The sequence below is a fragment of the Orcinus orca genome, chromosome 6 (assembly GCF_937001465.1).
Source record: "Orcinus orca chromosome 6, mOrcOrc1.1, whole genome shotgun sequence".
NCBI classification, from domain to species: Eukaryota; Metazoa; Chordata; class Mammalia; order Artiodactyla; family Delphinidae; genus Orcinus; species Orcinus orca.
The window spans coordinates 111,719,390-111,745,221 of record NC_064564.1 but is presented as its reverse complement, the minus strand read 5'-3'; the positions used below and the strand labels follow the sequence as shown (position 1 = coordinate 111,745,221).

General features: G+C 51.0%; 1 protein-coding gene across 3 annotated transcripts in view; it reads right to left on the bottom strand.

Moving 5' to 3' along the window:
- Positions 1-10,922: 10,922 nt before the first annotated feature.
- The window catches only part of MVB12B (multivesicular body subunit 12B), a 177,444-nt gene continuing 162,534 nt past the window's right edge, over positions 10,923-25,832 (bottom strand). For all 3 annotated transcript variants that reach the window (XM_004269214.4, XM_049710740.1, XM_033427191.2), the window contains one exon: positions 10,923-11,423. In XM_004269214.4, the coding sequence (XP_004269262.2) occupies positions 11,337-11,423 (87 nt within the window). In that variant the 3' untranslated portion in view covers positions 10,923-11,336. The remainder of the gene's footprint in view (positions 11,424-25,832) is intronic.

Genomic DNA, 25,832 nt, shown 5'->3' with positions numbered 1-25,832 from the left:
CAAAGGGCGCTGGAGCACCTTTTGCTTGGCTCAGGCGCGGGTGCACACGGGGGTGGTAGCGGGAAACAATCCAGCCAGCTGGCTGTTTCCATCTGCCCTTTCTGCCCTGCTTTGGGGGCAAGCGAGCATTTGTGCACTCCTCATGAGCAGAGTCCAGGCTTCCCACAGCTCTCCTGTTAGTCCCACTGGCCCTCCAACCAGCCAAGGGGCTCATCTTCCCTTTATTGGACCCCAGGGCTGGAATGCCCACTATGTGGCTCACCCCCGGGGAGGGTCTCCACCCATCTAACCTCCCTTTTCCTCTGAGTCCCTTCCTGGGGACACAGGTCCTGACCTTATTGCTTCTTTTCCCCTCCTGCCTGATTCTGCTTATATCTTACAGCTTTGTTAGTACGGGGGCCTTTCTGCTAGTCTCCAGTTAGTTTTCAGTAAGAATTGTTCCACATGTAGATGGATTTTTTTTTTAACATCTTTATTGGAGTATAACTGCTTTACAGTGTTGTGTTCGTTTCTGCTGTGTAACAAAGTGAATCAGCTATATGCCTACGTATATCCCCATATTCCCTCCCTCTTGCGTCTCCCTCCCACCCTCCTTATCCCATCCCTCTAGGTGGTCGCAAAGCACCGAGCTGATCTCCCTGTGCCACATAGCTCCTTCCCACTAGCTATCTGCTTTACATTTGGTAGTGTATATATGTCCATGCCACTCTCTCACTTCGTCCCAGCTTACCCTTCCCCCTCCCCATGTCCTCAAGTCCATTCTCTACGTCTGTATCTTTATTCCTGTCCTGCCCCTAGGTTCATCAGAACTGTTTTGTTTTTTTAGATTCCATATATATATGTTAGCATATGGTATTTTTCTCTTTCTGACTTACTTGACTCTGTATGACAGACTCTAGGTCCTGTAGATGTATTTTTGATGTGTACATGGGAGGAAGTGAGTTCTGGGTCCTTCTACTTCGCCATCTTGATTCAGGTCCTTATTGTTATGTTTTAGATTCCACATGTAAGTGAGATCATACAGTATTTGTTTTTCTTTGTCTGACTTATTTCATTTAGCACATTGCCCTCAAGGTCCATCCATGTTGTTGCAAACAGCAAGATTTCATTCTTTTTCATGGCTAAGTAGTATTCCATTGTATAAATACACCACATTTTCTTTATCCATTCGTCCACTGACGCACACTTACATTGTTTCCATATCTTGGCTATTGTAAATAATGCTGCAATGAACATAGGGGTGCACAGATCTTTTTGAATTAATGCTTTTGTTTTCTTCAGGTAATACCCAGAAGTGGAATTGCTAGATCATATGGTAGTTCTATTTTCAATTTTTTGAGGAACCTTCATGTTGTTTTCTATAGTGGCTTCACCAAGTGACATTTGTACCAAAGGGCGCAAGGGTTTACTTTTCTCCACATCCTTGCCAACACTTACTTGTTATTTCTGTCTTTTTGATAACAGCCATCCTAACAAGTGTGAGGTGATATCTCACTGTGGTTTTGATCTGCATTTCCCTGATGATTAGTGATGTTGAATATCTTTTCAAGTACCTGTTGGCCATCTGTATACCTTCTTTGGAAAAATGTCTGTTCAGATCTTCTATTTTTTAATTGGATAGTTTGGTTTTGTGCTAATGAGTTCTTTATATATTTTGGATATTAATCCCTTGTCAGACATACGATTTGTAAATATTTTCTCCTATTCAGTATGTTGCCTTTCATTTTGTTGATGGTTTCCTTTGCTGTGCAGAAGCTTTTTTGTTTTATGTAGTCACACTTATCTTTGGTTTTGCTACCTTTCTTTTGATCTCAAATCCAAAAAATCAGCACCAAGTCCTACGTCAAGGAGCTTACGGCTTATGTTTTCTTCTAGTAGTCTTATGGTTTAAGGTCTTACATTTAAGCCTTTAATGCATTTTATTTTTGTGTATGGTGTAAGATAGTGGTCTAGTTTCATTCTTTTGCTAGTGGCTGTCCAGTTTTCCCAACACCATTTATGGAAGAGACTGTCTTTATCCATTATAAATTCTTGGCTCTTTTGTTGCAAATTAATCAACCATATATGTGTGGGTTTATTTCTGGGCTCTCTATTTTGTTCCATTGATCTATATGTCTGTTTTTATGCCAATATCATACTGTTTTGGATATGAAAGCTTTGTAATAAAGTTTGATACCAGGGAGCGTGATGCCTACAGTTTTGTTCTTTTTTCTCAAGATTGCTTTGGCTATTTTTTTGTGTGTGTGGTTCCACACAAATTTTAGGTTTGTTCTCTTTCTGTGAAAATGACCTTGGAATTTTGATAGGGGTTGCACTGAATCCTTAGATTGCTTTGGATAGTATGAGCATTTTTTTTTTTTTTTTGCAGTATGTGGGCCTCTCACTGTTGTGGCCTCTCCTGTTGTGGAGCACAGGCTCCGGACGCGCAGGCTCAGCGGCCATGGCTCACGGGCCCAGCCGCTCCGCAGCATGTGGGATCCTCCTGGACTGGGGCACGAACCCGTGTCCCCTGCATCGGCAGGCGGACTCCCAACCACTGCGCCACCAGGGAAGCCCTAGTATGAGCATTTTAACAATATTAATTCTTCCAATCCATGAGCATGGGATATCTTTCCATTTATCTGTGTCTTCTTTGATTTCTTTCATCAGTATCTTATAGTTTTCAACATACAGTCCTTTCACCTCCTTGCTTAAAATTTATTGCTAGGTATTTTATTCTCTTTGATGCAATTATAAACTGTATTGTTTTCTTAATTTCCCTTTTTGATAGTTCATTACTAGTGTATTGAAATGCAACTGATTTTTGTATATTGATTTTTGTATACTACAACTTTAATAAATTCATTTATTCTAACAGTTTTTGGTGGAGTTTTTAGGGTTTTCTATATATAATATGTCATCTGAAAATAGTGACAGTTTTCCTTCTTCCTTTCCAATTTTGGATGCCTTTTTTTTATTCTTGCCTAATTGCTCTGGCTAGGACTTCTAATGCTATGTTGAATAAAAGTGGTGAGAGTGGGCATCCTTGTCCCTGATTTGAGAGGAATAGCTTTCAGCTTTTCATTGTTGAGTATATGATGTTAGCTGTGGGTTTGTCATATGTAGTCTTTATTATGTTGAGGAATATCCCCTCTAAACCCCTTTGCTGCGATTTTTAAAAAATCATAAATGGATGGTGAATTTTGTCAAACGCTTTTTCTGCATGTATTGAGAGGATCATAAGATTTTTTATCCATGTTGTTAATGTGGTGTATCACATTGATTGATTTGTGAATGTTGAACCATTCTTGTCTCCCTGGAATAAATCCCACTCGATCATGGGGTATGATCCATTTAAGGTATTGTTGAATTTGGTTTGCTAATATTTTGTTGAGTATGTTTGCATCTATGTTCATCAGGCTTTTGGCCTGTACTTTTGTTTTCTTGTGGTGTCTTTGTCTGGTTTTGGTATCAGGGTAATGCTGGCCTTGTATATTTTCTTGTATTTTATCAACTTGGCTACAGTTTCTGTATTAAAATCTTCAAGTGCAGCTGTTGATTTATCTGTTTCTTTTCCTCTTTGGTCAGTATTTCAGAACTTTTAGGCTCTTACTTGAAACAACTTGCTCCTGCCTGTTTCAGTGTCCTCCCATATCTCTTAAGGGCTACTTTTTTTTTTTTTGCGGTACGTGGGCCTCTCACTGTTGTGGCCTCTCCTGTTGCGGAGCACAGGCTCCGGACGCGCAGGCTCAGTGCCATGGCTCACGGGCCCAGCCGCTCCGCGCGCGGCATGTGGGATCTTCCCAGACCAGGGCACGAACCTATGTCCCCTGCATCGGCAGGCGGACTCTCAACCACTGCGCCACCAGGGAAGCCCAAGGGCTACTTTTCGTTTATATTAAACTCATGTTCTGTCTGGCCTATTAGTGCTTCTTCTGGTATTGGTGGGTTAGATTCTTGTCTTCCTTTTGGTGGACCAGCTCTTCTGGTGTCTGTTTTTCCCGTGTGAACTCACTGTTCCCTAGACCTCTCAGCTCCATTGGCTGGAAATGGAGCTGAGCAGAGTGGCAAGGAAGCTGGTTCTTAACCTCAACTGCAGACTAACATCACTGGGGAGCTTGACAAACAACTGGCTCCTGGGTCCCTCCTCCAGAGATTCTGCTTTCTGTGATCTGGGCACAGGAAGTTTTAAAAACTCTCCAGGTGATTCTAACGTGCAGTCAATGTTGCAAACCCTTGCGCTCCCTCCAGAGAAGGACAAGGAGGGTTATAGAGGAATTGATGCACCTTGGATGTTCCAATCTGTGCCAACTTCTGCCCGTGTGTCCTCCCCAATCAGGAAATTCAGACCTTCAGGAAAGTGTCCAAGACCTCTGCCCCAGAACCACCTTTCCTGAGACCTGTGTCTCTGGTTGCACTTACTTGGCCCAAGATGTGGGGAGAAGGGAGGGGTCCAGCCCAGCTGTTGTTTTGGTGGTGAAAGGATGAAAATGGTGAAGGGATGGTGAAAGGATGAAAATGACCCATGCAGAGCAATGTGTGTGTGTGTGTGTGTGTGTGTGTGTGTGTGTGTGTGTGTGTGTGTGTGTGTGTGTGGGAGGGGCAGATGAATGAGCAAAGCCAGAAAGCCGCTCGCCCACGCAATCTCTCACCTGTAGCATTGGCTGTCTTTCCCTCTGGCCTGTTGCTGTTCACCGAACCCCTTCTAGCTTTAGTGTTGGGTCCTGTGGTCCACCAATCTTCCTGTCGCTTTCTCCGGCATCTCCCTGAGTTGGGCTCAAGGGAGAGAACCAGCAGCCCGTGGCAGTCCACCTTCCTGCCCCCACCCCACTGCCATCATGGATCGTGTTGGGCGCCGCGGCTTCAAAAAGGAGCCAGATAAGGGCCCAGCTCTCACTCTTGTCTCTGGTGTCTTTGAAGCCAGCGTAGACATGTCCATGGAGGCCCAGTGCTTGTCATCATGATCCCTGGGGTGGTCCCAAGCCTCATAGCAAGTGCCACTGGGGCCCATTCTTCTTAGGCTCCTCAGCAATTGAGTCCAGCCCACCCACTTCAAGAAACGCATTCAAAGAGTGTTTGCTCATGCCTGCTATTTCTCTAGGCTTGTACTGGGGGCTCAGTTTGAGTGTATGTGTGGCTGGGGAGGACTGTGTAATAAATGAGACATATACCCCTTCTTCCAGGAGCAGATAACATAATGAGAGGATCAAATGGCTCCAGTACCGCCAATGGATCGATGGGTTTAAAATGCAAGGTGTACAGTGGCTTGAAGGGGTCAAGAAGGACATCCCAGAGGAGACACATGAGCAAGTCTTGAAGGATGAACAGGAGTTTACCAGGCAGAAAAAACGAGGGAAAAGTATTCTAGGCAGAGGGAATAGCATATGCAAAGGCAAGGAAGCAGAGCTTAGGGTTTGAGGAAGCACTAATAATTCAGCAGGGAGATTTAGTGGCAGGTGAGGCTGGGATGGGAGGTGGGGGTCAGACCTAGGACAGTGGTGGACGGAAACCTGGGGGGCTCAGATTTCATTCTTAGGGTGAGGGATGAAGCACTGTCAGTGGAGCAGTCCTATTGGATCCTGGCCATGAGGAAGACGGATGAGAGGGGACGACATGGGCGGCAGGGGAATGGTTAAGGGGCTGATGCTGTCATCCAGGGAACAGTGTCGAGGCCAGAACTTAAAAAGAAGTAGCAAGAAGAATAGTGGCTGAGTTTGAAAGCAAGTTTAGATGAGAGAACTGTCCAGCTGTAAACAGGGTGATCATAGATGGCTCCAGGTGGGGGTGTGGGTGACTCTCGTGAGAGATGGTAGAGCTGCTCCAGGGATGGGGAAGTTAGGAGAAGGGGAACGATGTGGGGCCTGGGGGAAGATGGTACATTCAGCTCGGGATGTGCTGAGGTCAAGGCGGAACATCCAAGTGGAGACCTCCAGGTGGCTGCTGGGACTACGTGGCTGGACCTCAAGGAGACTGGCCACGACAGAGCTAAGGGTAGTTAAAGACACAGCTGCTCCCAGCTGCCAGGAGGATGCAGAGGGGGAGAAAGGTGAGGGTGGGGCTCAGGGAGCCTCTAGTGTTTTAGAGATGAACCAGTTATGGTGGGAAATAGCAGGCAGAATTAGGGGGAGTAGGCATGGCTGGGGTGTGTGTGGTGGGGGTGGAGTGGGATGGGCTAGACCGTCGGCTTCGCAAGGACAGGGACGTCAGTGGTGTCAGTCATTGCTGAGTCCCCAGTGCCCGGCTCGGGGCCTGAATGTGGAAGGTCCTCATACAACACGGCTTGGACGGTTGGGTGAATGTACGAATGGTGCTCCACCCACCTCACCGTCCTCCCCCCTCGTCACAGAGTGGTGGAGGGCTCCTCCATCTCTCCAGGGAGGTGTCTCACCCCTCTGCCTACAGCCTCGCCCCACTGTGTAGCAGATGCCTCTAGAGGGTCTAAACCTACACCTGCTCCAGATGCCTTGTGATCACACACTCCCCCTCCCACCAGGGCCAGAGCTGCTAGGGGCAGAAGGGGGTCACCTGACCCAGGCAGCCAATCAGAGTCTGTCCTGGGACTCTTGCCTCTGGGTCTCGTGAACTGAGAATGTGTGAACTTGGGTGGCCATGTGAGCATGTATGTGCCATATGCTGGTGCACGGAGCACGGGAGAGGGAGGGCCAGGGTGTGAGAGAACGAGAAGCAAGAAGACGCCCAGAGACAGACGAGGCAGTGTGGGTGAGACAGAGGAGAAACAGGTGTTCCTGCTCTGGCCCCTTTGAGGCTAGGCTGTGTCCTGCTTTGCGGTCCGAGTGTCCTTTGGGTCTGGCCACTAAGCCCACCCTGGCCCAGGCTGTAGAGTGTGGACTTCAATTTCTTGCTGCCCAAAGGCCCATGTGTGAGGTGCTTCCCCCCGGCGACCCTGAGCAGTGCCGATTCTGTGTCTTGGATGTCAAAGGCTACTACGTGTACTTCCTTGGTGACCCGGCACTAGGAGGGACTCTTCAAACTCCATGTTGAGTGTTCTTCGTGGGTTTCTCGTGGAATTCTCTGGGCTGTTCTCCCTCTCCCACTGTGGGAAAAAGACCTGGGGGATGCCAGAGGTGGGGGCCTGGGCTGGAGGTGCCAGTACCCTTTTGGGGACTTTCATGGTCCCAGTGAGATGAGAGCTAAGGGTCACGCGATTCTCGCCTTAGTCTGGCATGAACAGGGTGTCCAGCCCCAAACTGCGAAGCCACTTATGAAAAAGGTAAAGAGCTATGGTGGTGAAACCTCACCAGTCATGTGCTCACAAGGAGCCTGTGTGCGTCCAGGGCTGGCAGCCCCTCCCTGGCATTTGGGGTGGCATATGGCCAGCAGGTGAGCAGTGGAGACAGGACAAAACCACCGGCGCTGGACGTGGTTGCATGTCCCCCCACTCCCGGCAGCCAGACGGCCCCGGCTCGGCACAGACAAGGCTCGGGGCGAGCCAGAGATAGAAGCGCCCCTTTGCGTTCCTTGCTGGCGACCCATTAAAATGCACGCGTTTCACATGCTTTTATGGAAACTGGTGTTTTCTCCCTCCAGAAGCATTCCAGAGGGCTGTCGCCAGAGAGTGGCAGGGCTCTCTTCGCTCCTCTGGGATCCTTCTGGCTTGTCACCAGGTCATCTAAGCTAAACGGGGGCAAAGAAACCCACCAGCTCTTTCTAGAAGGCTGGAAGGCCAGGGTGCTGGCCAACCCAGCCAGCAGCTGGGATGAGCTGGAGAGAGCTGGAGCCCAGAGCATCCCCCGGGGGAAGCCGATCTCGGTGCCTCAGAGACAGCAGCAGGCTGGGGAAAGGTTAAAACAAACGTTTATTTAACAAATTATATTAAGACGACAATCACGCAGTGAAACTTCCCTTTGCCAAGTACTGGAGTCACCTCAAATAAATACACGCGGTACAACGTTGTTCCTAAGCTAGTGACATAGCCACCTGCCTGAGGCCTGTCTCCCGGTGGTGACAGGCCCCACCGGCACGGTCGCAACAGGTGAAGAAAACTGGCCACCCGGGGCGTGGTGAGCGTGGGCACCCGGCCCCTCCAGGCCCTGGGGAGGTGAGCTCGGCTTTCGTGCGCCCGGCAGGCACGGGGCTGCCGTCAAGGCCTCTCTGTGCCTCACCCTTGGGCGCACCAGCTCTCAGGGGAGCTGCGGGCTGGGACCCCTGTAAACCGTGACGGGCAGCCCGCAGCCCCGGGACTGCACCCAGCTCTCGCCCCGTGCTCGGCGAGACACTGTCACACCAGCAGGGCCAGGGAACCCATTACTGGACTGGAGGCAGGTGCTCGTGATGGGACAGCTGGCACCGGGGGCTCTGGGGCCAGATCCCGCCTCTGCCACTCACCAGCTTTGTGCCTGTGGACATGTCTCAGCTTCTTCATCTGGAACCGGGAGCAAACAGCATTCGCTTCGGAGTATTTGTTTTTTTTGGGGGGAGGGGTGGTGACAGGAGAAAATGTGCTTCAAGTGCCAGCCTAGCGCCTGGCAAGGAGTAGGTGCTTTGTACGTGTTGGTCCTCCTCGCCCCCCGCCGCCTTCTGAAGGACACGGGGGCAGGTGGTGGCCATCAGAGCCTCCCAGCAGGGTGGCCCTCTGGGGAGCTAGGGCGGGGGCCTAACCCGCTATTTCTCCCCGCCACCAGGGTGCTCATCCCTCCAAGTGGAGGCTGTGGCTGGTACCAGTTCCCGGACTTGGTGGAAAAAGCCTTGTTATAAATTTGCAAGTGAACTTGGAGACAACTGCTTGCTCCTTATCACCGCTGTGCTGTTTCCAAGTCCTTTGGAGAGAGACTTGGAACGTTCAGGGGGAAGAGAAGGCAGCAGGGGGTGCTGTGCTCTGGTCAGTCCTTCCGGGAAGGACGGAGGCTGCTGCCTTCACGTCTCCGAGAGAACCCCTGCCTTCCCTCCCCACGTGAACAGAGGGTTTGTGAAGAAAAGCACCGTCCCAGAAAGACAGAGAGGTGGCTCGGTCCCGAGGTGAGCGAGCTCCACTTCCACACGGGGCAGGCGGGGCACGTGGGCACCCACCTCAGAAGCAAAGGTGTAGAGTTTGGAGCAGCCTAAAATCCACCACGGACGCGACTTCTTAACACTGTCACTGCTTCATTGTCTTAAGCTGCCGTCATGGCGACGTTCACAGTCGCTGTTTAGACCCAGACCAAGTCTGGAACGTTGTGGAGGCCTCTCCAGCTCGCCTGAGTCCACAGAGGTTTGCCCTCTTCCCGGCGGCCCTGCAGCCCTGCCTTGCCTGCCTGTCCCAGAACCGCAGGGTGGCCCGGGGCTGGCGGGGGGCTGGCGGGGGCTGGCGGCTCCTCTCCCCAGACACACCCTCACTGCTCTCTTGCTCCCTGACAAGGGGTCCCACGGGGCTGTCTCTGGACCTCCTAGGGCCCATCGGAGCCGCCGAAGTGCTTGGTTCTCAGTCAAGGGAGAACGGCCGTGGGGTGTTACCTGTTGGAGATGATCCCACAGCTGGGGTGTGAGGAGAGATGCAAGGACAGAGCCCACGAGCCAACACAGCCGGACAGAGGTGAGCGGAGACGTCACCCCTCTGCCGGTTTTGGACCAGCCCCACCCGTCCAAACGGCAGCAGCAGACACAGGGTCTCCGGGCCCCACGGGGCTCCCCCAATTCCCCAGAAACAGCCCGCTCATTTCAGTGGGTACATTTGAGACCGGTTCATCGGCTCTGTCCTGGGTAAGCACCGATCCCAAAGGGTCCTCATGGGGACTTTCCATCCCGCGCCTCCCGGGCCCTGGCGGGTTCCACCAGCTAACTGCCTTTTCCTGCCACGTGGCCACGCGGGAAGGCCAGCCCCACGGGGGATGTCCTCAGGTCTCGGGGGCAGTGGGGAGAGGTGAGCACATCTCTAGCGCCCAGAAATCAGGAGGTATCGAAATGAAGCCCAAGGGGCAGCCGTGGGGGAAGAGTGGAGGGGGAGGGGGGGTGGTGGGGCTGATGCGGGTCTGTGAGGGATGTTCTGCCCCGGCCTCACTTCTCAGCCAGAGGCGGCAGCTCCTAACTGCCGGCCAGGTCCTGCTGCGCCCCAGCCAGCCCTGTGCCACCCCAGGAACTGCAGGGAGGAGGGGCTGTCCCTGGCTGGGCAGTGGTTCTCCTAGGCTGCCTTCCTATGCCAGCGACCAGACACATATCGAACCTCACGTCCAAAGCGCCAACCATCTGGTGACCCCCAAGATGTGAGATACCAAGTCCTGGGGAGTTAGGACAAATTCCAACGGCCAGACAAGGCAGCCACAGGGTGAGGACCGAGCCTCCAGGGAGGACAGCGGCCCCGTTCCCATGGCACCCATGGGACTGGCACCCAGTCCCAGCCGGCACTGTGGGGAATGCCAGCATGGCCGCTGGCCACTCGTGGCAGAGATGTCAGTTCTGGCCCCAGTTTGGTGACCTGGGTCAGACGGACTTTTCAAAACAACTGTTCCTGTTAGCAGAGGCCACTAAGACACAGCCTGGCTCTGAGAAGCTGGGTGACCGCGTGTCCACGTCCCTGGGCACGGGCTCACAGAGCCTCTTTACCCACGGCCTGGTCACGGTCAGAGCACCGGGCCGGGCAGTTGGAGCTGTCGTTGGCACGTGGGCACTGCAGAGATGAGCCCTTTGTGGGGATGAGGGTGTGAGGTGAGTGAGCCCAGCGTCCTGGCAGCAAAGCTCACGTCCAGGCAAGCACCTGGCCACACGGCCGTCTCGCCGGGAAGGCAAGTCCTCTCTGGGCCGGTGGCTGGGGGATGGCTGTCCCCCGACCTCAGGGCATCCAGTGTGTGAATTGAGGGGCGAGTCTGAGGTTGTCCACTTGGGGACCCGCTGGCCGCCTCCTCCCACGTTTCCTTAGGGTCCCTGGGAAATTCTCGGGCACTTGATGCCGTTGGCATGAGCGATGTGTTCCGTGGGTCTGGGGCGATCCGTCAGCCCTGGAGGGCCCTGTGCGAAGCCGCCAGCCCCTCAGGGTCTTCTGGGAGGAAGCAATGGCTTAGTGGTGGTGACGGTCCGGAGAGCAGGGAGCCGGTGGCGTCACTGGGCGGCCAGAACAACTGTCCAGGGCCCTCGGGGTGACTCCCGTGGTGGGTAGGGTTGTTCGCAGGACAACTGGTCATCACACAGACATGGTAGGAGCCACTGGTCACTACAGCACACACAGATTAGTCGAGATTATGAACAGCATCCCCAGGGAAGCGGGGTGTCACGTCAGGCAAGCTGATGACCGAGGAGGTAACAGCTCAGCTGCCCAGAGTCTCCCAGAAGCGCCAAGCGGGGCAGTGTGGATGGGCGGCGGGAGGGACCGGGCGAGGGGGGGGCGCTCAGTAGTCTGGGCAATGCATCTTCTCCCCGCAGGTGGCCCCTCAGGACTGGGGGATCTGCTGGCACCGGGTGGGGCTGGGCGGGAGCCGGGCGGCGGCGCTCTGCTCCGTGCGGAAGCTGTACTCGTACTGCAGGGGGAGAGGGTAGAGCAGCACAGTCAGGGCTAGAGGACACCAGAGAAGGACCCCCCCCCCCCCACGGCCTCGGACAGGCAGGCGCAGGCCCTGAGGACACGGTAAGGGCGGCCCTCTGCACGTGCACATGTACTGCAGGCGTGAGCTGTGCACGTGCACGGCGGGCCGGGGGTAGACGCCTTTGGTGCTGCAGGTGGCTGGCTAGTTAGTGACAGTTGGTGCCTTCTGGGCCCTGCCCGCCCCCTGAAAGGTGAGCTCTCGGCCCCAGCAGCGCCCAAAGCCGCGGTGCCTGCAGCGGACGCGCGCAGCTGCCCACGTGCGCCCTGCTGCCCCCCGGCGGATGGTCCCCACGCTCCTGCTGCTGGAGGATTCCCACGGACGGGAAGGGACAGAGCTGGGGCTCCATCCCAGACCTGACCTGGGCTAGCCGCAGCCACCAGGCTTGGGGGACCCCTGGACTTGCTGCTCTGCTCGCTGCTTCCTGACCTGAAGACAAACACCGGCTGACATGGGACGCAGGGAAGGGGCACCACCCCACACCCTGAAGCGCACTCCGCACTGAGCTCCCAGCACTTGCTCGCACGTGATGGACCTGGGGCTCCGTGAGCCTGGGCCAGGGCGGGCGCCGGCGGAGTGTACCTGTGCCAGGCCCGCCCTGCTGCCCGCCCGAACCTGAGCTCAACCCTCCCGCCTGAGACCCAAGCCTGCCTACCTGACCCCAGCTCACTGAAATGACAGAAGGTAGCTTCCGAGTCTGGCGGAAATTTACAGACGGGGTGGGGACACCTGTGGTTCACCTTGAAGGCCAGGCAGGATTTCAACATCCAAACGTTGGGCAGGGCATGCCAGGAAGAAGAGGGGGCACAGGTGAGGAGTGCCCGCCGGGCAGAAGGGCCAGGCCCGAGGCTGCGGGGCTGGGGAGCAGGGCCATGGGAATGGCCTGGACACCACGCAGGGCAGCCACGTGGGTCCACGGGTCTTAGAAATGAGTTGCTTAGATTAGGTCAGTGGTTGTTAAACATTTAAAATAGTATTTTAAAACTTTTTAGCAGTAGAATTGCCATAAAACGGGCTTCCCTACGTAAGCAGTTGAGCTGCCTGGTTGAACTCAGCCACTACTTGAAGTTGTCGCCTCGGAGACCCCGGGGGGGGGGCTGCCAGGAAGGTGACGTGCAACCATCCCAGCACGAGGGTGACCGCTGGGTGCCCACCCAGCAGGGTGCAGACCCCAGCCGCAGCTGTGGGCTCCAAATGCCCTCCCGACCCCCAAAGTGAGCTGCCTGCGGCAAGGAGGCATTTCTGAGGGCCATGCAGAGCAAGGAGCACAGCTACGGGCTGAGGGGCTTTAGGGATCGTTCTAGAAATGAGGGGAAGCAGAAGCTTCCGGAGGGTTTTACTCCTCCCAAGGGGAAATGGTGGGGAGGCCGAGGCAGCCAGCAGACTACCACTGCAGCACTGCGTCCTCAGCCACCCTGCCCGTGGTCCCGGAGGCCGACCCAGGACCGACACAGATCCAGGCTGGCGCTGGGTGCGGGGGCGAGGCCTGGGCTGGCCCCGGCTGTCCCGTGTGAGCAGCAGAGGCGAGCAGCCCTGAGCAGCCACACGGACCAGGTGACACTGGTGATAGGACTGTGGTCCCTACAAACAGAAGGGGCGGGGAGGGAAGGACTTGACGTGGCAGGGTGACCTCAGGCAGGTCTTTCCTCCTCTGAACCTCAGTGAACTCATCTCTAAAGAGGGGTCACAGCAAGAAATAAATGTTGGCGATGACGTGGAGCAAAGGGAACCCTCGTACACTGTTGGTGGGAATGTAAATTGGTACAGTCGCTAAGGAGAACAGCATGGAGGTTCCTTAAAAAACTAAAACAGCACTGTCACATGATTCACTTCTGGGAATTCACCTCAAGAAAAGGAAAACACTAATTCAAAAAGTTCTACGTACCCCCGTGTTCACAGCAGCATTATTTACAATAGTCAAGATATGGACCAACATAAGTGTCCATCAATGGATGATGAATGGATAAAGAAAATGTGGTACATATACAGTAGAATATTCCTCAGCGATTAAAAAAAAAAGAATGAAATCTTCAATAAAACTGAAAGCTGGTTCTTTGAAAAAAGAAGCAAAATTGATAAACCTTTAGCCAGACTCATCAAGCAAAAAAGGGAGAGGGCCCAAATCAATAAAATCAGAAATGAAAAAAGAGAAGTTACAACTGACACAGAAATACAAAGGACCATAAGAGACTACTGCAAGCAACTATATGCCAATAAAATGGACAATCTGGAAAAAATGGACAAATTCTTAGAAAGGTACAATTTCTCAAGACTGATCCAGGAAGAAACAGAAAATATGAACAGACCAATTTACAAGTACTGAAATTTAATCTGTGATTAAAAAACTCCCAACAAACAAAAGTTCAGGACCAGATGGCTTCACAGGCGAATTCTATCAAACATTCAGAGAAGAGTTGACACCTGTCCTCCTTCTCAAACTAAACTATTCCAAAAAAATTGCAGAGCAAGGAAGACTTCCGAACTCATTCTATGATGCCACCATCATCCTGATATCAAAACCAGACAAAGAAAGATACCACAAAAAAAGAAAATTACAATATCACTGATGAACACAGACGCAAAAATCCTCAACAAAATACCAGCAAATTGAATCCAACAATACGTTGACTCACGTTGGATCATACACCATGATCAAGTGGGATTTATCCCAGGGATGCAAGGAGTTTTTCAACATCTGTAAGTCAATCAATGTGATACACCACATTAACAAATTGAAGGATAAAAACCATATGATTATCTCAATAGATGCAGGAAAAACTTTTGATAAAATTCAACATCGGTTTATGATAAAAATTCTCCAGGAAGTGGGCATAGAGATAACCTATCTCAACATAATAAAGGCCCTATATGACAAACCCACAGCTAACATCATACTCAATGGTGAAGAGCTGGAAGTGTTTCCTCTAAGATCAGGAACAGGACAAGGATGTCCACCCTCATCACTTTTACTCAAGGATGTCACAAAGAAAGAAAACTACAGGCCAATATTGCTGATGAACACAGATGCAAAAATCCTCAACAAAATACTAGCAAACAGAATTCAACAGCACATTAAAAGGATCATACACCATGATCAACTGGGGTTTATTCCAGGAATGCAAGGATTCTTCAATATAAGCAAATCAATCAATGTGATACACCATATTAACAAACTGAAGGAGAAAAACCATATGATCATCTCGATAGGTGCAGAGAAAGCTTTCGACAAAATTCAACACCCATTTATGATAAAAACCCTGCAGAAAGTAGGCATAGAAGGAACTTCCCTCAACATAATAAAGGCCATATATGACAAACCCACAGCCAACACCGTCCTCAATGGTGAAAAACTGAAACCATTTCCACTAAGATCAGGAACAAGACAAGGTTGCCCACTCTCACCATTCTTATTCAATAGTTTTGGAAGTTCTAGCCACAGCAATCAGAGAAGAAAAAGAAATAAAAGGAATGCAAATCGGAAAAGAAGAAGTAAAGCTGTCACTGTTTGCAGATGACATGATACTATACATAGAGAATCCTAAAGATGCTACCAGAAAACTACTAGAGCTAATCAATGAATTTGGTAAAGTAGCAGGATACAAAATTAATGCACAGAAATCTCTGGCATTCTTATACACTAATGATGAAAAATCTGAAAGTGAAGTTAAGAAAACACTCCCATTTACCATTGCAACAAAAAGAATAAAATATTTAGGAATAAACCTACCTAAGGAGACAAAAGACCTGCATGCAGAAAATTATAAGACACTGATGAAAGAAATTAAAGATGATACAAATAGATGGAGAGATATACCATGTTCTTGGATTGGAAGAATCAACACTGTGAAGATGACTCTACTACCCAATCTACAGATTCAATGCAATCCCTATCAAACTACCACTGGCATTTTTCACAGAACTAGAACAAAAAAATTCACAATTTGTATGGAAACACAAAAGATCCCAAATAGCCAAAGCAATCTTTTTTCTTTTGCGGTACACGGGCCTCTCACTGTTGTGGCCTCTCCCGTTGCGGAGCACAGGCTCCGGACGCGCAGGCTCAGCAGCCATGGCTCACGGGCCTAGCCGCTCCGTGGCATGTGGGATCTTCCCTGACTGGGGCACAAACCTGTGTCCCCTGCATCGGCAGGCAGACTCCCAACCACTGTGCCACCAGGGAAGCCCCAAAGCAATCTTGAGAACGAAAAATGGAGCTGGAGGAATCAGGCTCCCTGACTTCAGACTATACTACAAAGCTACAGTAATCAAGAGAGTATGGTACTGGCACAAAAACAGAAATATAGATCAATGGAACAGGATAGAAAGCCCAGAGATAAACCCACGTACATATGGTCACCTTATCTTTGATAAAGGAGGCAAGAACATACAGTGGAGAAAAGACAGCCTCTTCAGTAAGTGGTGCTGGGAAAACTGGACAGGTACATGTAAAAGTGTGAAACACTCCCTAACACCATACATAAAAATAAACTCAAAATGGATTAAAGACCTAAATTTAAGGCCAAACACTATCAAAATCTTAAGAGGAAAACGTAGGCAGAACACTCTATGACATAAATCACAGCAAGATCCTTTTTGACCCACCTCCTAGAGAAATGGAAATAAAAACAAAAATAAACAAATGGGACCTAATGAAACTTCAAAGCTTTTGCACAGCAAAGGAAACCATAAATAAAACCAAAAGACAACCCTCAGAATGGGAGAAAATATTTGCAAATGAAGCAACTGACAAAGGATTAATCTCCAAAATTTACAAGCTGCTCATGCAGCTCAATATCAAAAAAACAAACAACGCAATTCAAAAATGGGCAGAAGACCTAAATAGACATTTCTCCAAAGAAGATATACACATTGCCAACAAACACATGAAAGGATGCTCAACATCATTAATCATTAGAGAAATGCAAATCAAAATTACAATGAGATATCATCTCACACCGGTCAGAATGGCCATTATCAAAAAAATCTAGAAACAATAAATGCTGGAGAGGGTGTGGAGAAAAGGGAACCCTCTTGCACTGCTGGTGGGAATGTAAATTGATACAGCCACTATGGAAAACATTCTGGAGGTTCCTTAAAAAACTACAAATAGAACTACCATACGACCCAGCAATCCCACTACTGGGCATATACCTTGAGAAAACCATAATTCAAAAAAGAGTCATGTACCAAAATGTTAATTGCAGCTCTATTTACAATAGCCAGGACATGGAAGCAACCTAAGTGTCCATCATCGGATGAATGGATAAAGAAGATGTGGCACATATATACAATGGAATATTACTTAGACAAAAAAAGAAATGAAATTGAGTTATTTGTAGTGAAGTGGATGGACCTAGAGTCTGTCATACAGAGTGAAGTAAGTCAGAAAGACAAAAACAAATACTGTATGCTAACACATATATATGGAATCTAAGGAAAAAAAAAAAAAGGTCATGAAGAACCTAGGGGTAAGACGGCAATAAAGACACAGACCTACTAGAGAATGGACTTGAGGATATGGGGAGGGGGAAGGGTAAGCTGTGACAAAGAGAGTGGCATGGACATATATGCACTACCAAACGTAAAATAGATAGCTAGTGGGAAGCAGCCGCATGGCACAGGGAGATCAGCTCGGTGCTTTGTGACCACCTAGAGGGGTGGGAGGGAGGGAGACTCAAGAGGGAAGAGATATGGGAACATATGTATATGTATAACTGATTCACTTTGTTATAAAGCAGAAACTAACACACCACTGTAAAGCAATTATACTCCAATAAAGATGTTAAAAAAAATTATCTAAGGAGGCAAAAGATCTGTACTCCAAAAACTGTAAGACGCTGATGAAAGAAATTGAAGATGACACAAACAGATGGAAAGATACACTGTGTTCTTGGATTGGAAGAATCAATATTGTCAAAATAACTATACTATCCTAGGCAATCTACAGATTCAATGTAATCCCTATCAAATTACCAACAGCATTTTCACAGAACTAGAACAAGAAAAATCCTTAAAATTTGTATGCAAACACAAAAGACTCTGCATAGCCAAAGCAATCTTGAGAAAGGAAAGTGAAGCTGGAGGAATCAGGCTCCCTGACTTCAGATTATACTACAAAGTTACAGTAATTAAAACAGTATGGTACTGGCACAGAAAAGAATATATAGATCAATGGAACATGATAGAAAGCCCAGAAATAAACCCATGCAATTATGGTCAATCAATCTACAACAAAGGAGGCAAGAACATACAATAGAGAAAAGACAGTCTCTTCAATAAGTGGTGCTGGGAAAACTGGACAGTTACATGTAAAAGAATGAAATTAGAACATTCTCTAACATCATACACAAAAATAAACTCAAAGTGGATTAAAGACCTAACTGTAAAACCGGATACTATAAAACTCTTATAGGAAAACATAGGCAGAACACTCTTTGACATAAATCGTAGCAATATCTTTTTGGATCTATCTCCTAGAGTAATGGAAATAAAAACAAAAATAAATAACTGGGACCTCATTAAACTTAAAAGTTTTTGCACAGCAAAGGAAACCATAAACAACCTATAGAATGGGAGAAAACACTTGCAAATGATGTGACTGACAAGGGATTAATCTCCAAAATATGCAAACAGCTCATACAGCTCAATATCAAAAAAGCCCAAACAACTCAATCAAAAAATGGGCAGAAGATCTAAATAGACATTTCTCCAAAGAAGACATAACAGATGGCCAAAAGGCACATGAAAAGATGCTCAACATTGCTAACATAGAAATGCGGATCTAAACTACAATGAGGTATCACCTCACACTGGTCAGAATGGCCATCATGAAAAAGTCTATGAATAATAAATGCTGGAGAGGGTGTGGAGAAAAAGGAACCCTCCTGCAGTGTTGGTGGGAATGTAAACTGGTATAACCGGAGAACAGTACTGGAGAACAGTACGGAGCTTCCTTAAAAAACTAAGAATAGAGCTACCATATGATCCTGCAATCCCACTCCTGGGCATGTATCTGGAGAAAACCATAATTCGAAAAGATACATGCACCCCAATGTGCACTGTAGCACTGTTTACAATAGCAAAGACATGGAAACAACTTAAACATCTATCAACAGACAAATGAATAAAGAAAATGTGGTACACACACACACACACACACACACACACACACACACACACACACACAGTAGAATACTACTCAGCCATAAAAAGGAGTGAAATAATGCCATTTGCAGCAACATGGATGGAGCTAGAGATTATCATACTAAGTGAAGTAAATCCGACAGAGAAAGACAAATATCATATGATATCGCTTACATGTGGAATCTAAAAAAAAGATACAAATGAACTTATATACAAAACAGAAATAGACCCACAGACATAGAAAACAGATTTATGGTTACTAAAGGAAAAGCAGGGTGGAGGCATAAACTAGGAGTTTGGGATTAACATATACACACTGCTATATATAATATAGATATAATCAACAGGGACCTACTGTATAGCACAGCGAAATATACTCAATATTTTGTAATAACCTATAAAAGAAAAGAATCTGAAAAAGAATATATGTATGTATGTGTATATATACACACATACATAACTGAATCACTTTGCTGTACACCTGAAACACAACACTGTAAATCAACTATACTTCAATAAAAAACTTTTTTAAATAAAAAATAAAATAATGAAATCTTGCCTTTGTGACAACACGGATGGACCTTGAGGGCATTATGCTAAATGAAATAAGTCAGACAGAGAAAGACAAACACCATCTGATCTCACTTATATGCGGACTCTAACACACAGCAACAACAGCAACCACAAAACCAAGCTCACCGTGCAGAGAGCAGATGGGTGGTTGCCACAGGCAGCGGTGGGGTGGGGTGCGCGAAACGGGTGAAGGGAGTCAAAAGGCACAAACTTCTAGTCACGAAATAATTACGCCATGCGGGGGGGATGTACAGCCTGGTGACTACAGTTATTAATACTGTACTGCATCTTTGACAGTTGCTAAATCTTAAAAGTTCTCGTCAGAAGTCAAAAAATTGTTACTGTATTTGATGAGGGATATTAACCACTTATTATGATGATCGCTTTGCAATATACACAAATACTGAAACATGTTGTACACCCGCAACTAATACAATGTTATATGTCAATTACACCTCGATAAAAAAGGTGGCTTGATGATCTCTACTCCCGGGGCCTACTGTGAAGGCAGGACGAGGTGCGGCAGGTTAAGGGCCCGCCTGCCCCAGCAGCAGGCAAGCACTCGCTGCACATCTGCTGGCTACGTGGGGGAGCCCATCAAAGTAGCCCCACTTTCCTGCTAATGACCATGGTCTGGGGACTCCAGCTCCCAGGAGGCTGGAGGAGTAGTGCAGCCCTGGACCAGGCCTTCAGGCAAAGTTTGGGACAATACCGCCACCTGGTGGCTGCTCAGGCGCATCACGGCTCCATCAGCACCCATCACATTCCCTGCCCCCGTGCTGGGCGCTGGGGCCAGGTGAGAGCCCTACAAGAGTGGCAGGGGATGGACATGGGCGCACCGGAGCCTTTAACCCAAATGGGCAACACGGGACGAAAGCAGCTTGGGGGAGAGAGCATAAGAGCATTTCTGCCAATGGCCGAGGGTGGTCCCTGAGCAGCACCCAGGGGGTGCCACAAGCCCGGCTGGAGACATATGGAACCAGGAATAAAGGGATGGGAAGTGGAAGCACTTGGGGGGCAGGGTATCTGGAGTTACAGGTGTGGAGCTGTTTCGAGAAAAGCACCCAGGGTCGGAAGACAAGAAGATGGGCCTGTCACTTGGGGCCAAGAAGGGAGGAGGAAACCAGCCCTGACGATGGACCCAGGGGCCAGGGAGGAGGGCAGCAGTGCCTGAGCTGCACAGGCCGGGGGCACGGTAGTTAAAAACACATGGTGATCTTAGCAGGGGCAGTTCTGGGTGGGCAGAAGTTCAAGAGAGCAGTGCTGACGTGGACAGGCGAGTGTGGTCTCTCCTCAGGCGTGGGGAGAGGGTGGCACCCAGCTCTGAAGAGGCTGTTAACAGCAGGCTGATCCGCCTTTAACACACGCAGGTCCTGACTCAGTAGGTCTGGGGTGGGGCCTGAGATTCTGCATCGTCAACCAGCTCCCAGGTGACCTGATGCTGTGGGTCAGTTCCGTAGCCCAATCAGTGAGATGTAGGAGCGGATGTGGATGGGAGTGAGCAGAGAGGAGACCAGAGGCATCAGGGCTGAGGGGCTGCTGAAGAGGGGCTGGGGGAGAGGGTGGGGAGGGCCTCGCTTTGGCTGCTTTGAGGCCTTGCCTGGGAGACGCCCACCTGGGGCCGCCCGCAGCAGAGGTGAGGGAGCGAGCCCAGCGCCAGGCGCCCTGCAGGGGCACCGTCACGTGCTGGGGAGACAGCTGTGGGCTGTGCCACCTCTGCTCTTCCAGAGTGTCCGGCTCCCAGGGTGGTGGGGACGCCCAGGGCAGCGAGGCCGCCTTGGTTAGTTGGGGGCTGGTCACAGAGAGCGCGTGGAGGGAGACGGAAGCCCGCGCTCCCAGACGTCCAGAGCCGGCCCGGAAGCGGGCCGCAGACCTGGACGCTGCCCTGCCGGTGTGGGCCCGGCAAGTGCGCTCCCGATGGCAGGGTGGGGGGCGGTACGAGGGGCGCAGGTGGACAGGCCAGGGTGGAAGGGCCCTGGTGGGGGGTCGGAGGCCAGTCTTTGTGGCCAGGGGTAGGGACACGGTCACTGCGGGAGGGGGGTATAGAAGGGTCTTCAAGGACAAACTGCTAAACTCCTGTTTCTCTCACCCTCGGGGGCGGGGGGAGAATCAGGAGTACACACGCCGCCTCCTCCTGACTCACGGCCCAAGTTCGCCGCCGCCCCAGGAGGGGGCCAGGGACCCGCCGCACAGATTGCTGTCCGCCCACCCCTGCCCTTGAGATTCTTCCCTTTGTAGGTTATCTTGGCTGGAGAAAAGCACCTCTTGTTTTCTCTAACTCCCCAAATGAAATTTCAACATATGTCCCCCGTCATAATCCCCCTTAGGCCGTGGATAACCCTTCCCACAGACGCTGTCCTCTGCCTGGGATTGCTGGCCCCAAAGTGTTTGCCCAAGAGACTAGGGCCGCTTCTGGAAGCCCTTTCACTCCCTTGGGCAAACACTGAGTACCTTTGAAGGTGGATTTGCGCCCGGATCTGTTGACTCAGGACATTAGCCTCCTGCATGAGGAAAACCTGCACTCGCGTACAAACAGCAAATCCTTTTTGAATTAAAAAAATTTTCAATTAAAAAGCATTTTGGTTCGTAGAGCTGAGCCCAGCCGAGCAGCGCCCGGCCCTGGCCACAGCGCCCTCTGGTGGGCATGGGCCATTATCACAGCAGCAGGAAGTCCAGGAAAGAGACGTCGCTGTCAGGGGCTCTGTGGGGCTTCCCTGGGCCGGGGATGGTGGGCCCCTGGCAGAAGACCCTGCCACCAACGTATCAGACCTCTCGAGACACAGCACGCGATTCCCAGATTCCAAGAGCCTTTTGTCACGGTGAGGCCAGCATCCTGGCGGTGGGAGATGCCGACCTTGGTTTCCAGCTGCACTGGGGAGGCCAAGTCACTCTAGCCCCAGCCTCATGGCAGAAGGAGGCTGATCAAACCCCCCACCCACTCTTGAGAGTGAAAAAGCAGTCCTCCATGTGCATCGGAATCAAGGGTCTGAACCAAAGCCAGTGCTGCCTGGACCCTGCCTGGGGTCAGGGTGGGGTTGAGGGCAGGGCAGGCATCGGCATTTCTTAAAAGCATCCAAGGGGCTTTAATGGTTAAGCAGGTAGAGAACCACGACCTGAAACCTTTTGCTAAATAAAATAGAGGGAAAAGAAGTAAAGGCAAGCACACACCCTCCCACCCTTCCCTCCCGGGGTCTTGTTAACTATCAAATCAACGAGAGGGCTCCAGACAAGGAACAGCAGTAAGGGATTGTTTTTAGAACCTGAATTTTGAGATGTGGAAGCTGAGGCTCAGGGAAAGATCAAACTTCCCAAGGTCCCCGAGGGCTGGATGAGGCCAGGGGCGGGGACAGGCACACTGCTGGTGGGGCAACCAGCCTCAGGACCGGTGTCTACACGCACCTCTCAATACGGGTGGAATTCCGAAATGGGGGACAGGTGGGGTCACAGAAGGGCCTAGAAGGATGTGGCAAGAGCGGGTCTGAAGGAGCCCAGGCTGGGCCTCAGGGCCCTGGCCAGGTGAAGACAGGTAGGGGGAAGTAAAGGAACAAGACACCAGCCAACTTGAAGTCTGGCTCAGGGCTGGAGTGACAGTCACGGCGGGTCCCCAGGGCAGATGGGCGGTGGGTGAGGTTCTGAGCAGTGGCCCCGGCCGTCCCCACAGCCTGCCTTTCCCAAGCCTGTCCTGGCCCCATGGGCCAGGCCATGACACCTGCTGTGTCACCCTGGGTTCAGCCCCTCTGGGAATTTCAGCTCCGGGAAGCTTCCTCTCCTCACACGAGGACTCTGTGTCCCCCCATCTGTTTCTGGAAGCCTGGCTGCTGGATCTCGGGTACCCCTGGAGAGGAAAGGGCCAGGTGCCATTGTGAGGAGTGGGCCCTAAGGGGCCTCACGTGCCACGGCGCAGGCCTCCTCCGTGTGCTGGGAGGGCTGACAAGCCTGTAGGAGGGCTCTGTCCCGAGAAGGGCTGTCACGTGCAGACTGGGGCCTGGGGGATGAAGGGAAGCCAGGACTGCCCCCCAGACCTTGCAGGGGGGGAGGTCCTGAAATACCCCCAAGCTGGGGAGATGCCTTGTTCATCCCCTCACTTGCTGAGAGCCCACAGCTGGGCCTGGAGGTCAGGGCTCCTGGACTACAGCCCATGAGCCCTGTGGTCACTAATAAGGGAACAGGAGGGGTAGGAGCTGCCGTGTCCCAAGCCAGGGTCGGGGACAGAATCCTCACGCCCAGTGAAGCTGGTACTGCTGTCCTTCCCACGTGAGCACAGCGGGGCTCAGAGAGGGGAGAAGCCTGACCGAGGCCACCGGGGTCGGGAAGCAGGAGGGTCCCACAACAAGCCCACAGCGGGGTCGGTGCGACCCTCGCGGGAAGCCTCTTCTGTGTTTCCCTTCTGGCTTTCCTGCTGGGCTGCTCAGCTCTGACCCGAGAGCAGCAACCCCAGAGTCAGAGACCCTGAGCCCCACCCAGCCCCCCTGCTCAGCCTCACCCTAAATGAGGGGCTGAACAAGGACCCCTCGCGACCCACCTGCTCCAGGAGCAGGCACCACGTCTGTATGGGCACGGGGCACGGCTGCCGGATGAATGCATGGACCACGTGCCGATTCAGGCCGTACCTCTTTTGACTCCGGGGCACCCAGGTCATTCTCATCAACGCTCATCAGCACCCCGTCCCCCTTTCCTGCTCTAAGCCGGGGACTCCCGGGGGGGGGATGGTGACACCCACCAGCACCCTACACAGCCTGCTGCCCTGGGCTCAGTGCCGCGAGAGCCCCCCCACTCTCAGGGCACCCTCAGCTCAGGAGCACCTCCACCTAGGAACCGACAGAGCATCAAAGAGCGGTGAAGTGACTCCTACGTCCCCACCTGGGCAGAGCCCCAGCCCCTGCTCTGGGAGTGAGGTGTCAAAGGTTTCTGCACAGACCTTTCCCCACACATGGCTTCTCAGATCTCCCCTCCCTCTTCCTGTCAAACACCACACCTCTGTGCCTTTTCGAATGCTACTCCCTCTGGGACATTCGTCGTCCTCCAGGGAGGATTAATCACTAGCTTCCAGGGCCCCACATCACTTTCCATCTCCTCCTTAAGTGCAGGGTCAGGATGGGGCCTCAGACATTTCTGTAGCTTCAGAGGCTGGTAGAGGCTGTGGCCCAGAATAGATGAATGAATGAATGAATGAATGAATGATGGATGGTACAGGCTGTGGGGAGGGGGGAGGTGAATGGGTGGATGAATGAGTGGATGGAGACACAGGTGGGTGGATGGACGGGTGGATGGATAGGTGAGTGAAGGGACAGATCAGGCTCTGGGGACAGCTCAATGCAAAGGAGAGAAGACAGCTAGCCTAGGGACTCAGTTCTCAGGTAGGGGGCAGGTCATTCTGGTCTTCAGTCTTTGGAAGCAGCAGCGTGGGCTGTGGGTCCTCTGAATTCCCACAGCCTCTGAGCGTGATGGTGTGATGGCCCCTAATCCGTGGTATTTAACTCATGGAGGCAAAGTGCTGACCCCAGGGCTTGTCCACATCACCCCTGTGAATTGTGAAATTATGAGTCGACATGTGATCTGTGTTTGTATCTCCATGCACAGACATGGGCAAGCTGGAGGTTCACACACTAGTGGCCTGCGTGGTGTTTAAAATAGTTATAAACATTGAAAGTTGAAGAGACTTTGCATAAAATGCCAGCATTTTCCAGATTTTATAAAACAAATAGGGGTCTATGGCAATTTTGGACCTTCATTCTTGCACCCCAACCCTTAGCGTCACACAGGTGAATGAAGGCTGCTTCCTTTAGAGAGAGGCGTGCTTTCCAGTTTGCCGCAGTCCCCACCATTCCCTACGAACTGCCCAACCAGAGTGTCAACTGCCATTTTATCCCTGTGAGTGCATTTTGTGTGGGCACATGGGGACAAAGTAAGCAAGAAAGTGAAATATTTCTGCACCCATGACTCTTAAAAGTAGAAAGATGAAAGACAGAGAAGGCCATGCATTTTAAGGAAAATGGGGGAAAGCACATTCTGTGGTGGCACTAGGATTGCTGCGTGATTAATAACAAGCTGACTTCTCCTGGCCCCTCCCAGGCTGCAAGGCTGGGGGCCCAGCGGGTACCTGCGGGTCCAGCCATTGGTGTCGGCATGGGGCTCTGGGCAGGGCTGGGGGCTGACGGACGCCTTTGGGGCTGAATAAACGCCGGTTCTGTTGGCAAAGAGCCATGGGGGCTCACCCCTCAGTGAGCCAGCGTGTCAGGATTCAGCTGAATGTCACCTAAGAATGGATATTTGTATTTTCCCCCTCCTAGGTTATTTGTGGAAAATATTTAAAACAATGCCGCTTTCTGGCACTGATTTCTGAGTGGAAAAGGAGAAGCCGTGGATGACTCTGGGAACGTGCCCTACCCATTCTTTATCTTTATGGTAATTTTTTTACCTACATGCTGGGCAACCTTCTAAGAGTTCAACTGGCGGGGTGGGGGGTATTACTTTCAAACTTGGGGGATGAGAGCTCCCAAAAGGACAGGAAATGACAGAAAAATCCTTTTATGATAGACGTCAAAAGACGGAATATTCATCTTGACCTCAGTTCTGCATGACCCAGGTATACAACTCATGACAGTATCCAGGGCAGGTAATTCTGTCCAC